The 16,204-nt window shown below is 35.9% G+C and overlaps 1 protein-coding gene across 5 annotated transcripts in view; it reads right to left on the reverse strand.

The window, feature by feature from the left end:
• Nucleotides 1–13,928, reverse strand: part of LOC108327956 (ABC transporter A family member 1) — a 72,269-nt gene extending 58,341 nt beyond the window's left edge. For 4 of the 5 annotated variants that reach the window (XR_008247225.1, XM_017561704.2, XM_052873575.1 and 1 more), the window contains exons 1-8: nucleotides 13,603–13,928; nucleotides 13,055–13,134; nucleotides 12,635–12,803; nucleotides 10,113–10,195; nucleotides 8,878–9,094; nucleotides 7,807–8,036; nucleotides 7,650–7,710; nucleotides 7,119–7,205 (exon numbers count right to left, since the gene is read on the reverse strand). Coding sequence is in view for 4 of the 5 variants with exons in the window: in XM_017561704.2 (XP_017417193.1) it covers nucleotides 7,119–7,205; nucleotides 7,650–7,710; nucleotides 7,807–8,036; nucleotides 8,878–9,094; nucleotides 10,113–10,195; nucleotides 12,635–12,803; nucleotides 13,055–13,134; nucleotides 13,603–13,689 (1,014 nt within the window). In the remaining variant the exon portion in view is untranslated. Of the gene's footprint in view, nucleotides 1–7,118; nucleotides 7,206–7,649; nucleotides 7,711–7,806; nucleotides 8,037–8,877; nucleotides 9,095–9,829; nucleotides 9,938–10,112; nucleotides 10,196–12,634; nucleotides 12,804–13,054; nucleotides 13,135–13,602 lie in introns of those variants that run through there. The other variant, XM_017561705.2, reaches the window with a different exon arrangement.
• Nucleotides 13,929–16,204: the final 2,276 nt, after the last annotated feature.

Here is a 16,204-nt window from a genome sequence, read left to right on the forward strand (position 1 = left end):
TGAAAAAAGATTGAAAAATATAAAACAACTCAGAACGATTCTTCATTAAAAACAACCAAGTACATCTGGAATAGTCATCAATAAAGGTAACAAAATACTGAAAACCTAAAATGGACTTAACACGACTAGGTCCCCAAATGTCAGAATGAACCAAAGAAAAGGGGGACGACGCCCGTTGTGAGACACTACGAGGAAAGGAACTACGAGTATGCTTCCCTAACTGACAAGACTCACACGACAAACTTGATAATGTGGACAACCTCGGGACAAGTTGTTGTAGTTTGGCAAGACTAGGATGACCGAACTGAGCATGAAGAACGGATGGTGACTCCATGACTACGCCAACATGTGGAGAAGGGCGGAGATGATAAAGGCCATGAGACTCACATCCTGTGCCAATCATGTGTTTCGAACTCCGGTCCTGCAACCAAACAGAATCTTTAGTAAAGGAAATAACACAATTAAGAGTACGAGTTAAATGACTAATGGACAATAAGTTGAAGGGAGACCCAGGGACATAAAGTACATGATCAATGGATATGGATGGAAAAATATTAACAGTACCAATACCATGAGATGAGACTCTAGACCCATCAGCCATTGTTACCGAGGGTAAATTAGCCGGACATGACAAGGAAGAAAACAAGGACTTCTTACCAGTGATATGATCGGTGGCGCCTGAGTCAAGGACCCAAGGTCCAAGGGAGTGAGTTAGACCAACAAAAGGTGTACCTGTACGTGCAACAGATGCAGATGTAGTGGAACCAGAGTGCTGATGATCCTCATACCATCTGAGAAATTCGTTAAAGATTGCAGGTTTGTCTACGATATTAGATGAAGTAGGATGGTCTGCAGACGGTGATCGGGGAGGTGGATCAGAATTGGCCACTGCTACAGGTCGAGGAGGACGTCCATGGAGAGCATAACATCTATCAATCTTGTGGCCTAACTTACCACAATGGTCACATTTTGGACGTCCTTTACTTGGCTTGCGAGACCGACTTCGATCATCACGTTGAGCAGCCATAACAGAGGAGGAATCATCAGTACGAGGAGGAGATGTCTCAGTGACGGGTTTGCTCGGTATACGCAAAAGAGCAGAAAGAGTAGAAGTGAAGTTGGGTATGACAGGAGAACCCAAAATCTGATCACAGACATGAGAAACATCATCAGAGAGTCCGTATAATGCCAACAACATGAAGAACTTTGATCGTTGTTCCAATTCTTCAGCAGGAGTGGAAGCAGGAGGTAATATATCATTAAAGTCATGAAGAAGGGCATGAATTTTACCCAAATATTCTGCCATGGGACCAGGATTGCGCGGACCAATAACAGTTAATAGGTCCTGACAAACACCATAAAGACGCTGAGTGTCATTTGTGTATAACAACTTCGCTTGTGCCCATACTTCTGAACATGTCTCATAGGATCGAAACATTTGTTTCAGTGAGGAGTGAATGGTGGACTTTATAACAATGCATAACTGAGCATCAATTTTCATCCAGCAGGAAGTGTCATCTATGAGAGCAGTAGTCACATTTTGAGTAAGATGATCTAAGTACCCCTGACTCTTCAACCAAAGTTTGATGTCGGACGCCCAGGTTGCATAATTTGTGCCATCTAACTTGTCAATGGACAAGTGTACATTCACATAATTAGTATATATTGAGGGATCAGAAGATGAGCCACCAATAGAGGTGACGAGGAAGACGCCATGGAGAGGGAGAAACCCTAAAAATTCAAAGTGCTCCGATTGACGCAACGACCGCAGATCCAAAAAGAGGGCAAGGAGGCGATCACGGCGGTGCTGATCGGCAGCGGAAAGCTCCGGCGACACGCCGGCACGCGCGGCGGCAGCGGCGACTCTTGCGGCGACGCGTGGAGGCGCGTGAGAGCTCCGATCGCGGCGATCTTCGTGCGACGGTGGTCGCCCGGCCGAGACGCTTCCGATGGTGTGGTCGCCGGTCGATTCTGGAGCTCCGGCGGTGGCGACGGCGGCGGCAACGACGGCGGCGGTGGCGACGGCAGCGGCGGCGACGCGACAACAGCAGCAGTGATGGGTGCCGGAGACCGTGGAGTTGACTGGAACTATTCCTGTGCTCTAGATACCATATGAGAAATAAAGAAGATTGGGAGAAAATATCCCTTATGTGTTTAGACTACACATAGGGTAGTTTATTTATATTGTAAGATATGGGCCAATGCCCTTAATACAGAATAGACTAAGCCCAAATAACAGAAACACACATCTTAACATCTAACACTTTGCAATCCGCATCGCCACCATCCCCATCTGTTTCGATGCCGCCAAACGCTCAACGTAGGTTCCAAACCTTGTCACCAGGGCTTCCTTCAACCCATCCCATGAACAATTCTTGGCTTTCTCCTTCCAGACTCTGAACCAGTAGCCCGCGCTGCCCTCCATGCTTATGTCCGCGAACCGCACTTTCTCCTCCTCCGCTACTCCTTGAAGCTCGAAAACCCTCTCCGCCCTACTGATCCAGTTTAACAGGTCTAGACCTTTGAAAGCGGTTAATTCAACCCTTTTCCGCCATTGATTCTGCACCTCCTGGTGATCGACACTGTGATCGTGGGTTTGGGTCCCACCATGATCGCCACCCACTCTCCCTCCAATATCCTCCTCGCACCGTCGCTGGTTCCCGTTTACGGAAGCCTGACTTCCACCTGATTGTCCGTCGTTGTTGTGAGCCCGCTCCCCCATCATCCTCATTATTTCTTGCAAATCTTTGCGTATTGCAGCATAATTTTGGCGTATTGCAGCATAATTTTGGCGTATTGCAGCATAATCTTGGCATATTGCTACATAATCTGGTCGTAGCTCCCCTGTCTACGCCTTCATTCTATCAACCGCAATTTCCTTCACCCTCACACGATTCTGGCGACGTCTCGATCCGACAGGTTCTTGACTACTTCTTAATTCTGGCACCCCTCTCCTTAGGAAAATCGGCAGTGCTCCTGTTGAAACGGCACGCTCTGGATGATCGGGCCGCTTCTCGAAACGGCAGGTCGGACCAATTTGTTAGGTTCCTGGGTTTGGAACCTAACAACACACCCTCTTGATGTCGATAAAAGAGATGAAACCCAAACAACAACACCACTACAACAAATAATAGAGATGAATGGATTCTCTTATTCACAGTAGTAGAATTGTCACTTTACAGAGAATGGGGTTGGGAGGAGCATAACCTCCCTAGTTGAGAGCATAACCTCTCTCTATAGGCTAAACCTGACTTTACAAAATAATACTTGATAATCCTCTACAGAGTTACAAGAGCTCTATTTATATCTGCTCTGACCCGCTACCCCTTTTACAACCGACACCCCCACACCCTTAACTCCTAAACCCACCTATTCTATCATCCTATATCCTAACAGTTACAACCAAGATTTTCAAACTAGAGAGTTACATAAACTCGAGGAGTTTCAAGTTACATGAACTCGTGGGAGCTTCGAGTTTAAGTAAACTCGTCGAAGCTTCAAGTTTACGTAAACTCGTCGAAGCTTCAAGTTTACGTAAACTCGTCGAAGCTTCAAGTTTACGTAAACTCGTCGAAGCTTCAAGTTTACGTAAACTCATGGGAGCTTTGAGTTCACTTCATATAAAAGATATTAAAATACCTATAAATGACATAATAATTTCATATTATATGATGCTATAAATAATTTTTATATTTTTTACTGAATTATTATAATTATTAGTTTAACATATTCTATATTTTTAAATATTTTTTCTAATATCATTATTTTATTATAAATCTAATTCACAAAAAGAATTGTTGGACTAAAATGGAGGCCTCAACACTTCAACATAGTAAGAGGGAGGCCAAATAGTCCAACATAGTAAGAGTGGATTAAAAATGAAAGAGCTAAAACCCAAATATGTTATGTCTTCGGCCCTAAAACTATTGCAGAGAAAGGAAATGGGAGGAGTGGGATGGCAAAGGGTGGAGGAGAACCAAAAAGCACAAAACGGAGTGGAGTGGTGCAAAGACACCAAGAGAGATTTGTTGGTGCAACAGGCAAATGCAACATCAACACCAAAAACAGCCAGATTCTTGAAAGAGAGAACCAATGAACCACGAAATTGTCCCCTAGGTATGTTTTGCATATATCTTGAACTAGAAACAAACAAAGCCAACGTCACTTTTGGCTAATTTCTAATGGCTAACTGAGGTCGCTAAAAATCGCCTCTATACTCACGCTTTTACACAAGCTTGTTTGAGTTTATATGACCCTACTAAAAACCGATTCTACATGCAAGTTGACAGGCTTTAAAGGGGTGGAAACATAAACACGTCCGAGTTTACGACTTGACTTGCGATTTTGATAACCATGTTCACAACACAAATTAACACATCAATTTGCATCAAGTCAATAAACCAATAACTTAAAAGTACTACATTTTCTAGAAGCAATAAATCAATCCCTAAGATTCATTACAATTAGGGAGATCCCTAAAAAATATTCTGCACGAAAAATAATTAGAACGTGAAAACGTATATAGAAATATACAAGCTTAAGGTTGTGTTCGGATCAGGAATTTTATAATTTCAGAGAATTTGAATTGCTTTGATTTAAATTTCTCACATTTCTAAATATTGTTTGGAAAAATCAGTTCAAATTTTAAATTTATCTTGGGGAGTGTAATTTAATTTCTACTATATCCAAAAAACTCAAATATACATTTAAAATTGAAATTTTAATATCAAACATTAGACCATTTTAAATATTTAACATAAAATAAGAGAAGAAAAAAATATGAAATTTTTTTTGTAGAATTTGATATTCTAGAATCTTAAATACTAAAATATCCTTGACCATTTCCAACATATATTTGAGTTAACAGAAGACAAAAAGGAGGAAGAACCAGGTCCCTCAATATGCAAACCTTGACCATTTGCAATAAAAAATTTATCTGGTCCCTCAAATGACCAAGTTGATATATTTTGTGACTCCACACAAACATAAAAAATAGCACAAAAATTGGAAATCCATGGAGAATTGGTACCACCTCGAGAAGATGTGTTGGTAAGCATACTGTTGGGAGTGACAGCATGAGTATATGGATTTAAATTAGGATTGACCTACCCGTTAGGAGTTCTTTTGAGGAGTAAACTGGACAGGTGGCACTACGGAAGGATCATAGAAAATAAGAGACTCGTGTGGTTGATAAGAGGCATCAATCCTATAGAAGCAAATGAATATGACCATACTTCAAACAAATTTGGCATTGAAAATTGGAAAAGCTTCCAGTACAGCCTCAACCACACCCTCAACAGCCATTGATGGTGCTGCCACAGCCTCTCTGCTCTAAACACCACCACCTTCGCCACATTTGTCACCAGCATGAGCATGGTCATTAGTAGGACTAGATCCAAGATTAAGGGAGTTGGTTCGGGCTACTGTCTTGAAAACACCATCCCGACCCACCTTTTTTGGCTAGGTTGGCAGGCTAGCCCGCTTGGCTTGACCCTAACGATGAGCACATGCTTTCTTCTGAAGTTGAAAGTACTCATGAATCATGTGCCAAACCTTATAAAAGTGTATCGAACCAACAATGAAAGAGAGACTTGACTTCAATAACGTTGGCTGAAGACAAGTAAGAAACCTTTGATCCTGAACTTCCCAAGCTTCATATGGAGGACTTACACAATCAACATCGTGATCTCGATCAAAGACATACACAGAGGAATAGTAGAATTAACAATGAATCACTGAAGGCGATGCGATTTAATAATGAGCTCAGCAAGGGAAGAGGGAAACTAAAGAGAGGAAGCATTGGGAGTAGTGGCAACCATGTACAATAAAAGATATTAAAGATCAGAACTACAATGGAAGCCTCCATATAGCATCTTAGAGAAAAGAGAAACTGATATAATATTTTATTATTTATATGATGTTTAAAGCTGAATGCAAAGGAGCATTTATAGTAGCTAAGCCTTGACAGCAAAAAGAATGAAAAACCCAAAAACAGATTCACCAAAAAGGTCAGCTGGAAATAACAAACTAAAGAGGGAAACTAGCAACAAAAACACATGAAAAGGGAAAAGAAAACCTTTTATATTCTTTACTCTAATATATCGTAATATCATGTAAAAAATAATTCACAAAATATACAGCAATCTTCACCATTACAAGGACCTGACCAAATCTTCATTGGTCATGGGTAAGGTCTGACCATCTCTATCACTAGTTCATCTAATATCCAGTCACCGTATACTATCCAACTTTTTTCTTCACAATAAAAAATCTCATTGGCGTAAAGAAAGTGCATTCATGATAATCATGTCTATTTGTCATTTAATGCAAAAAACTGTTTTGTTTTCTAATCTTTGGCTTACTTTACCAAGGCCTTCCAAAGAGTCTAATTCTCACAGTCCCTGGAGTTATCTGTGGTTTAAAACAAGCCCCTGGAGCTTGTTTGAAAAGTTCAGGACTACTCCTCTGTTTGGATTTATAGATTAATGCAACGGATGTTTATTTGTGCTCGGCAAGCAATCAAGTATAGTATTGTAAACTTACAAGTTTATGTTGATGACATAATCACGGAAAGCTCCCCAGCACTTATTTAGCAAATTGTCAATATCTTTCCATACACTATTCCTTTGTTTTTTTGTGAGTTGACAATATCTAAGTTGGATAAACTTCGCAACAAGCACTTGTGGAATTAAAAAAAAAAAGGTGGTAAATTGAATATAACAATTGCTTGAAAAAAAAAATTGAAGGGGATGGGACCAGAATGCCTCCACACAATTTTGGCTCCTCCACCTCCCACCCCTTCATGCGCAGAAAAATTGGGAGAATTTGAGGGGTAGAGAAATTTTTATACTAATTAACTATCCTTAAGTAATGGCTTTATTTATCTATTTTAAGTTTATAAAAGTTCAACATTCTATTTCCCTCCCCTCCCTTTGTGAATTCAACAAGGTGTCCTCCCATTTCATTTCCCTCCTTTAAAACCAAACAATGCATTAGGGTAGAGTAGATTTCAAGTTTCATTCTTGAATTGGAAAGCCCAATTCATTAATCCCGATAATGAGCAAGATTGTAAACATTGCAAAAGAAAAGAAAGTCCTATGGAAAAAGAATCGATTTACCTGCAATGCATATGTGATAAACCAAGAAAGATGAAATATACCATCTTTTAGGCCCATCATATATAGTCCTTCTTTAATCTTCTGTTCCTGAAATATTACATCAATAAATTGAGAGATAAAAGCAAACAAGAGATGATGGCTCTTCATAACTGACAAATTATTAGAAATAATATTAAAAATTAAAAATTAAAGGGCCTTAGAATTCTTCGTGGAAATCTAGTGAAAGAGGATTAGCCCAAGTCTTATAATAATAAAGAGTATTCTAGGCATATTCTTATCCACTGTAGGATATTTTAACACACATTTCTTATGCCTAGAAGTGGACTTCTAGTGCATTAAATTTGCAAGACTGGACATCTGCTATTAGCACAAACTAAGATAGGATGGGTCATTATATCATATTATGAAAAAACAGACTAGGCCTAACGCATTTCCAAAATATAGCTCTAGGGAAGGATTTTCCAAATCTTGTGGGACATTTAACAAAGAAAATGTGTAAACCAAAAAGCAATACTAACAAAAGAATCAAACCTTTTCGAACACAGAATAACTGATTAGGCGAGAAATTGGATAGAGAAACCCCAATAAGTACCTACACATAAAAGTCTTCATTAAAAATAATAGCTTGTTTGAGATATAATCTAATAATATTCTAAACACGATATAAAAGTTTCCAAGACAAGCTTACAATATTCCCATTACTTTCTTTATGATTGACTGAAACTGGTCATCAGTATACTCTCGCGTGGGAAATGGAACAATTCGTATGTGAGCAGGGTTAAACTGAGTCCATGGATTTTTCATAGAGAAATTAGAGTTATTGAAGCCTGGAAGAGGAAGGTCCAGACTTTCAGCATTCAGATTTAAGTCAGACTGCTGCGCTGTTAATATTATGAACGAATCAACCATTTGCTGGAGCTACAGAACCAGAACATATAAATGCATTAATAATGAACAAAGTATATATATCAAATTCACACATAGCAGCGACGAAGATGTAAATTTATAACATAGGAAAGCAAGGAAGGACAGAAGAAAGCAAGACTCCCCCATTCCCACCGGTTGAATCACTACAAAACTGATGGATAGTTTTTCCTATATTTGAATTGCCTAACTACAACTACTTAAATTTTTTTTTAATCAGCACTATTTAACTATAAATATGGGTTTAGGTCTAACTCAACGCTCCAAAATCATCTTCTAAGGTGAAGGTTGGCCCCATTTGTATAATCTATTTTAGTTATATTTCTATAAAGATCTCCAACAAACACCCGTGAAGTCAATGACTAGACATTTCGAATGTGCAACTAGACATTTTGAACGTGTGACTAGACACTTTGAACTTGCAACTAGACATTAGTGGATGATAGACAGCAACCTGATAGTAACTAGCACAATAGGCCAATAACAATCACTAGGATATATTATAATACCATGTTAGAATTAGACAAAACTTAATCCTACAAAACCAGCTAGTAAAACGAGGGATATCCCTTGCTTATACACTTTATTTAATCATATTTGTAGATGTGAGATCTCCAACACCGAGTAATTTTATGTTACAGTGACTCATAGGCGTAATTCCCCTCTAGGAGTTTCCTATTCCTTCTACAACACATTTTAGTAATTGGGTTCCTCATCACAACACAAGCAATATTACACTTTCCAAGTTCCAACTACCCCAATATATAGAGATAAAAAAATAGGCAGGAAAGAGACAAGAACAAATAAGAAATTGAATGAGAATAAAGCAACATACAGTCAAAAACCCACTGATGCTGTATTGCATTGTCGGTATAGCACTAACACCAAGTTCCAAGTCATTAAGAAAAGGACCATTGGTATCCATTATTGTTGTAACATCAGGAAAACCAGAGAAAGCCCATGTATGATTGAGGCGTATGCTGTAATCAAATGATTGAGGGCCTTGTTCATAAAACACGATTGCTCCTTTAATTTTTGGAGTTGAACAATTCCTAAATGGGTTGAAGAGAAACAAAGAAAAGTAATCAGTTAACCATCCATATGAATAAATGCATCATTTTCATGTGTCATGTCACTGACTAATAAAATTGTAGTAAAGACTAAAGCTAAAAAGTTTGTTATAATCTAAGGTAGTCATATGAATAATTTCAATTTTCAATAGAAATATGTACATACGAGAAAAAGAAAGCAACTATAATAGGGGAGAAAAGATGGCGGAAAAAATTGACTCATTTTCCTTCTACGTGAAAAATATATAACAAGAGATATGCATCATGATCACTCAACATAGACATCCATGTATTCATTCAACATAGTAAAATAGAAGCAAGCACAAATTAGTACACTAAACTAAAAATCCAAATTTCAACTAATAGCAGAAGCTTTATTTATCTGATAGGAGAGATTATTTACAAGAATAAAGCACACAAGAATCCAAACTGATGGTAACCCAAAATACTAATAACAAAATAAATAATCTATGAAGCAACTTAAATCTCAATATCGAAGAACTAAAGTATGTAGATAAGGTAGAGAACATGTAGAAGAACAATTGTACAGCAGCAAAATAGAGAAATTGGGAAAAAGAATCAGAAGAGAGTAAGTATTATTGTGCAGCTATCCAAGGAGACTGTCTCCTTACAACTGAGTTAAATCAACAAGAATATAACCTAAATTGCTATCCACAAATGCAGCATTCCTCCAAATGCATATAAATCAGATACTACCCAGATTATTAATATATTAATTGCCCTTATAATAGCCAGCCTGTCCTTTCTTTCTCCTTGCATACACCTGCCACTCCATTTCCTGGGCCGGACCTCACTCAGCTATGCCTACACAACTAACAAGATATCTCAGAAATTATCCTACATTTGCTTGTTAGTATCCTTCATCCCTTCTAGGTATGTAACAAGAATTATTTTTTTTACCTTGTACCCACTGCAGCATATAAAAAAAATAACATATCACTCCAGCAGGATTTATTGCCAAAATAGAAACGGAATTTACCTTGCTTGATTGCAGGTGCCATAAGCATCAGAGCGGATGTAGGTTTCCAACTCTACCTCATCTTTGTATACTCTATTAACATACTGCATATAGGAATCAAATTTTAGTAAGAACAGAGATTATACTTACCTGCTTAATGTAAAAATTCAGAAAGAAAGAAAAAATAGGAAGAGAATTTTGTTTGATGATGCATTTAGTTGCAAGAAGATACCCCAAAAATAAAGGGGAATGACTTAATTTACCAAGTTAAATTAGCAGCAAAGAAATAAAGCTACGACTTAATTCAAAATTTAGTACGACAATACTTCTGTATAAAGGCATTGGAAGTTTGTAAATTACTTCTTTCATTAAAATAACCATCACTGAAATTTTTTTAAAACTTTCATCCTTCCTAAAAAGGAAAAACGTTGAAAGTGCTGGTTTGATGCTCTGAGAAGCTTTTCCAAGAAAATAGCAGTCACTAGTTAACATTTTGTATACACTAGTTAACTTGTTTTAAGATTAGTAATTTTACAATAAGATACAAGGATGCACATTTTTTTTAAACTTTGGAATTTGATGCGTACCAGATAAGTTAACAAAAATTTATAAAGAATTTTTTATAGGTCCAACATAGTAGTGAAGATTGAGACATTGATCATTTCTCATTAAATAATAACTACTCCAATTGCTCTCACAACATGAGGAATGATATGGCTTCACAAGAGCGATAGAAGATCCATGCATCAACCACCAATTTCTCCAAGGCTCAAAGGCAGTGCCACCCACTACCAATTTCTACAAGTTTCATATCATGAATCATCTTCATCACTGAAATTTCAAAACTGTTCTGTTTTCTTTCTCCCATGTTCAAACATGGAGGAAAACTTCATATGCCCATGGAAATGTCTTGCCCCTTCCTTGGAACAACCATCATTGATTCCAAAGCCAACTGTCATTATCCCAGTTACCTACACTGCGTAGGAAAGGCTATCATTTGGCTATTACAATTCCTGAAGATCTTTACAAAGAAGGTTTACCACAATGTAAACGGATACTTACTCATTTTAACTCAAACTACATTATTTGAATTCCCAAAGAACCTAAGGCTAATGAGATTGGTTTGCTTTAGCTAATTTCAAATACAAGATTATGTCTAATTTACTTACTGAAAGAATGGCGGGATCTAAATCCTTTAATTTCCCTACTCATACTCATTGTGTTGATGACATCATATTTTTTGCAGAGCTACGATGAAAAACCTAACAAATATTAGCAAGGTGTTGGAGGATGATGGTTCAGCTTCTAATCAGATGGTTAAGTGTGCTAAGTCAGATGGCTCAGTTTCTACCTTCTAAGACTTTTGTTCTTTGGAGACTTTTACATAGTACAATTCCAACAGATGATCTTCTCAGGAAATGTGGCATTATTGTCCTCATTGCTATAATTCTTGTGAAACTGCAAAAACAGTGCCTCTTTTCAGTGTACTTTTGCAATTAATATAGGGAACTGACTTGGGAGCCTCGCTGAGCAGCGTATGTCCACTACTTCTGTCATTACCTTGTAACAGATTAAAGGGAGTGATGTTGTGAATACTGTCATGTTTTAGCTGACATCTGGAATAGTACAAATAGGATCAAGTTTGATAATTTTATCATGCCATATCAGCATATTAAAAGCAGGATATTTTCTGCAGTTAATGGAAGTATGAACTCTCTTATGTCTGAAATAAAAGTTTCAAAAGCTTTTGCTGTTACTTGCACGTCAAGAATACAGAAAATATCACTCAAGTTAATGGATATCCTCCAATTTATGGATGGGCTAACTGCAACACAGATGGCACCTTCTTAAAGCAAGGGAATTTATCAGCTTGCGGTGGTATTTGGAGGAACTCTAACGTTGAGAATATGGGATGCTTTTCTAGTCCACTTCAGGTTGGCAATACTTTTGAAGTTGTCGGATTGAAATAAACTCTTTACTCGTTGTACATTTTTTCAATGATTATATGTTAGTTCCTTGTAGATTTCCATAACTTTTCACTTAACTTCTCACATATTTCTTGAGTATAGTGTCAATACCCTTCTTTAAAATAAAAAACAAAATCAAGCCAGAATTCTTAAGGTGATCCGTTAGTTTCTTTGTGTCACAAAGACTATCAAATACCACCACTAAAAGTCGAAACCAAAATAGGCAATTTACCAAGATATAGGCTACAATATCATATCATATTTTGCCTTAAAACCAATTGACATTAAGCAAAGTTACCAATAAATATATAAGTTGCACTCCAAAAATTGAGGAAAGCAATTTGAGACTTCCCAACAAAGAACAAAGGCTAAAAAAATCCAAAACAGGGGTTTAATGTGTGGAATCATGCATGACACAAGGAGAAACTGCATTCAAGCACTCAACCACAGCAAAGTTTAAGCTTGGCAGAGGGTACATTTCATCAAATGGAGGAATCAAAGCAAAATACTTCCCCTTCGTATCAGGGATAAATTAAGCCTAGAAAATCAGAAATTACGCAGTGAATGAATGGGTACCTTCAAGAGTGGAAACTTTATTGACACTACGTCTATCAACAGCTTCGTCTCATCAGTATCTGGCGCAAAAGCTAAATACTCTCCCTTTTCCAACAACGATTGCAAAACTAGTTGAAAGTTGGGTGATATGTCTTTGCCCACTTCCACAAACATATCTTTTTGAATGTGCCTGCTCCATTTCCACATAAACGTTACTCCTCACAAAATACTAAATGTGAAAAATATTTAAAATTTCCCTCCACATAGACCAGTTTCGGAAAGTCATTTCCATTCACTTTTACTTTATAAATAAACGAATATTCAAAATGCGTATTAGAAAAACAAATGAAAACCTTCCACGGTCCTCCATACAACACGGGACAGAGAAATAACTAAAACACACTCACACGGTAACACTGAGCAATGAACAAAAACACTCACGGTTGAGCAAGATGAATTTGTGTATCCTCTTTTGTCCTTACAGCTACTAATAGCAACAATACAATCGTAGGGAGCAAAATCTGCCATGGATAGAGCGATATGGATAAGAATTCCGGTATTAACCAGATTGAAATGCACTTGGAAGAAAAACCGACAAAAACACACACACTAAATCCTAAACACATCTTTAAAACAATATGTAAATGAATATACACACACACACCATAAAAGAAACATTACATTGCATTACATATCCAGAAAAATAATAAATAACTTTTATCAACTCCAAAAAAAAAAAGTAAACCGTAAAAAAACTAATAAAAGCAGAAATATCAAGCAAACATCATCCCGCACAAGCAACCAAACGCACGAAATCGTTCAAATTAAGCAAAGGATCAAACTTCTAAAACAGAGAGTGTGTTTGTGCGTGTAAGGAATAAGTGTGTGTGTGTGTGTGTGTGTGTGTGTGGAGAGAGAGAGAGAGAGAGAATTGAGAAACATGCAAAGGAAAGAAAAAGTTGAAAGTGAGAAGAAGAGAATGCAAGAACCTCGGCGGCAGTGACCAAAGGATGACGAATTTTGAGGAGGCAGTTCTTGCGGAGCATGACCTTCAACTGCCTCCACGCAGCTCCCATGGCTGCGAAACCCTAGAAGAAGAAGCGACGAGGTTGTGGTTCAGAGAGAAAGAAATCAAAAAGCGAAGGAACGAAGGAAGAAGAAGTGTGCAGTGCTAGTACTCTTCACGTTGAATTCTCTCTCTCCCTCCTGATTTGGCTGTAGTGGGAGAAGGTGGAGGCTTAAACGGACAATACCAAGACCCACCAGCGTCTCTTTTTTACTTTTTTTCTTTTTAAACTATGTAATTAATTACTATTATTCTGTGCCTGCTTGCGAAAAGTGCAAGGAAACCAAACAAAAAAACGGTGTTCGGATAAGTATGGTAATATTTATTTAATTTAATTTCGAAATAATGGAGGAAACTAATTAATTAACTGAAGTGTTCTGAGCAGTGGTGGGGTCTGTTACTTGTCGCGAATTTATCATTCCAGGTTTCGGTTGGGACTTGGCGCGCCGGTGTCGTGCTCTTCTCGCGAGAAAAAAACGAACGAATGAATGCAAGCGGTATTATCTTGACAGAGTCATAGGCTCAAAGGGCTGCCCGAAAAACAATAATAAATGAGATATTTTCATTTAAGATTCTTTTCTTTGACGGGTTTTTCTACTGTTCATCGATGAAACCTAGGATGAGAAATTTCGTAAAGCAACAACGGTTATTCTAAGCTCTCAAAATAATTTTTATTTTATTTTTGTGGGTTATACAAAATTTATTTTAGTTTTTGCTTCAACGGTAAGTCTTGGAATTTAAGTAATTTTGTTAGTCCAAATTGGACAGACAATTTATATTTATTTAAGATTTAATTTAAAATACATTAAATATATTTAATTACTAAAAAATAAAAAATATATATTAATAATTGATGTTTCCATTGATAAAAATAATGAAAGATTAAAAACAACTTAAAATACAATGACTTGTAAATAAAGTTACACATAATATCTATTAAATATGTTTATGATATTTCTCTTGACAACTTTTTGTCTCATTTAGCTATTAATATATGATGGTTTACCACTTTCTAAAATATCATTCAACGTTTTTGGATTAGATGACAATGAGTATTTTTTTACTATCAGAAATCTATTTTTCAGTGTTATTGTGGCAAGAAGGGAGAAAATGAGGACTTTGAGAATTTTCTATAGTTGGAGTACAAGATTTTGAATTTTTTTTTTTAAATGTAGCATAGGGTAGTTTTGCAAGAAATTGAAACAAGTTTGTCAACAATATTTATTTCGATCTATTTCAAAAGAAAAAAAAAATCTAAAATTAGAATTGGGTTCCAATAATTTAAGATTAAGCATGATAAAAATATATCAAATTGCATGTAAAAAATATTTGATCACTTATCCAATTCATAACATTTATATAACTTAATTTTACAACTTTTGAAATAACATATAATATTACATTTTTTTTATATATAGACTCGAGATGAATATTTATTAGTTAAAATTGTTAAAATGTGATTTGATTTAAGTTTTTAACATACAGATATTACAGTAAAGATATTTAAAATTATTTTTTTTAAATAGTAGCTCATAATCGAAGTAAGAAAAACCAGTGAATTATAATAATACATGACAAAGTTAAATGTGTGATTTTAATTGAAAGATATATAGGTTGTAATGCTTAATTTGTTAACTTGATATGTTAGATTAACTTTTATAAGTTAAATGTATAATTTACGATTTTATAAATTTCTTACCATACTTAATCTTAATTTTGAGTTTCTTGCTAGTCGGAACATGTCACACCTAACCATAAATACGGTTCGTCATTTTCTATATGCTTAGTTTATATATAGAACGAATGTTAGGTAGAAAATATAAATATGCTTGCGTCGTTTTCTAAATGGTTACGTAGAAAACAAAAAGGCTTATGAGGTGGGATAGGAAAATTCATAGAAAAATTGTTTAATACATACTTTATACTATTTCTTTTATTTACTGTATCAAAATACTTTAAAAGATTTTTCATATGATAATAATAGTGAATATGTCCTTTTTTATGATAATTTAATAAAGATATTACTTTGATTGCGAGGTGAAAAATAATTCATTTGAGAATAAATTATAAAATAATAATAATAATAATAATAATAATAATATTTCATTCAAACATGACAACATGAGCCTATTAATATATATATATATATATATATATATATATATATATATATATATATATATATATATATATATATATATATATATATATATATATATATATATATATATATATATGAGTAAAAGTAGAATTATCATAATATTTAGGGAGTTTTTCTTATCAACAGTCGATGGTTAGCTATTTCAAATACATAAAAAGCACGTGATGAATTTTGTCCTTTTTTTTAGTAAAATATCACCTAATTTCTCTTTTTGTCTTTTTTTTCAGACTATTACTGTAATTTACAATGAATTATGGTACCCGAATGAAACATGCATTATTGTAGCCATTTGGTGCATAATATTTATATTTAACTTAGTGGGACTTGTGTGTTCATATAAGAAACATTGAGAAAAATAAAAAGG

Source organism: Vigna angularis, chromosome 2, assembly GCF_016808095.1.
Source record: "Vigna angularis cultivar LongXiaoDou No.4 chromosome 2, ASM1680809v1, whole genome shotgun sequence".
NCBI lineage: Eukaryota > Viridiplantae > Streptophyta > Magnoliopsida > Fabales > Fabaceae > Vigna > Vigna angularis.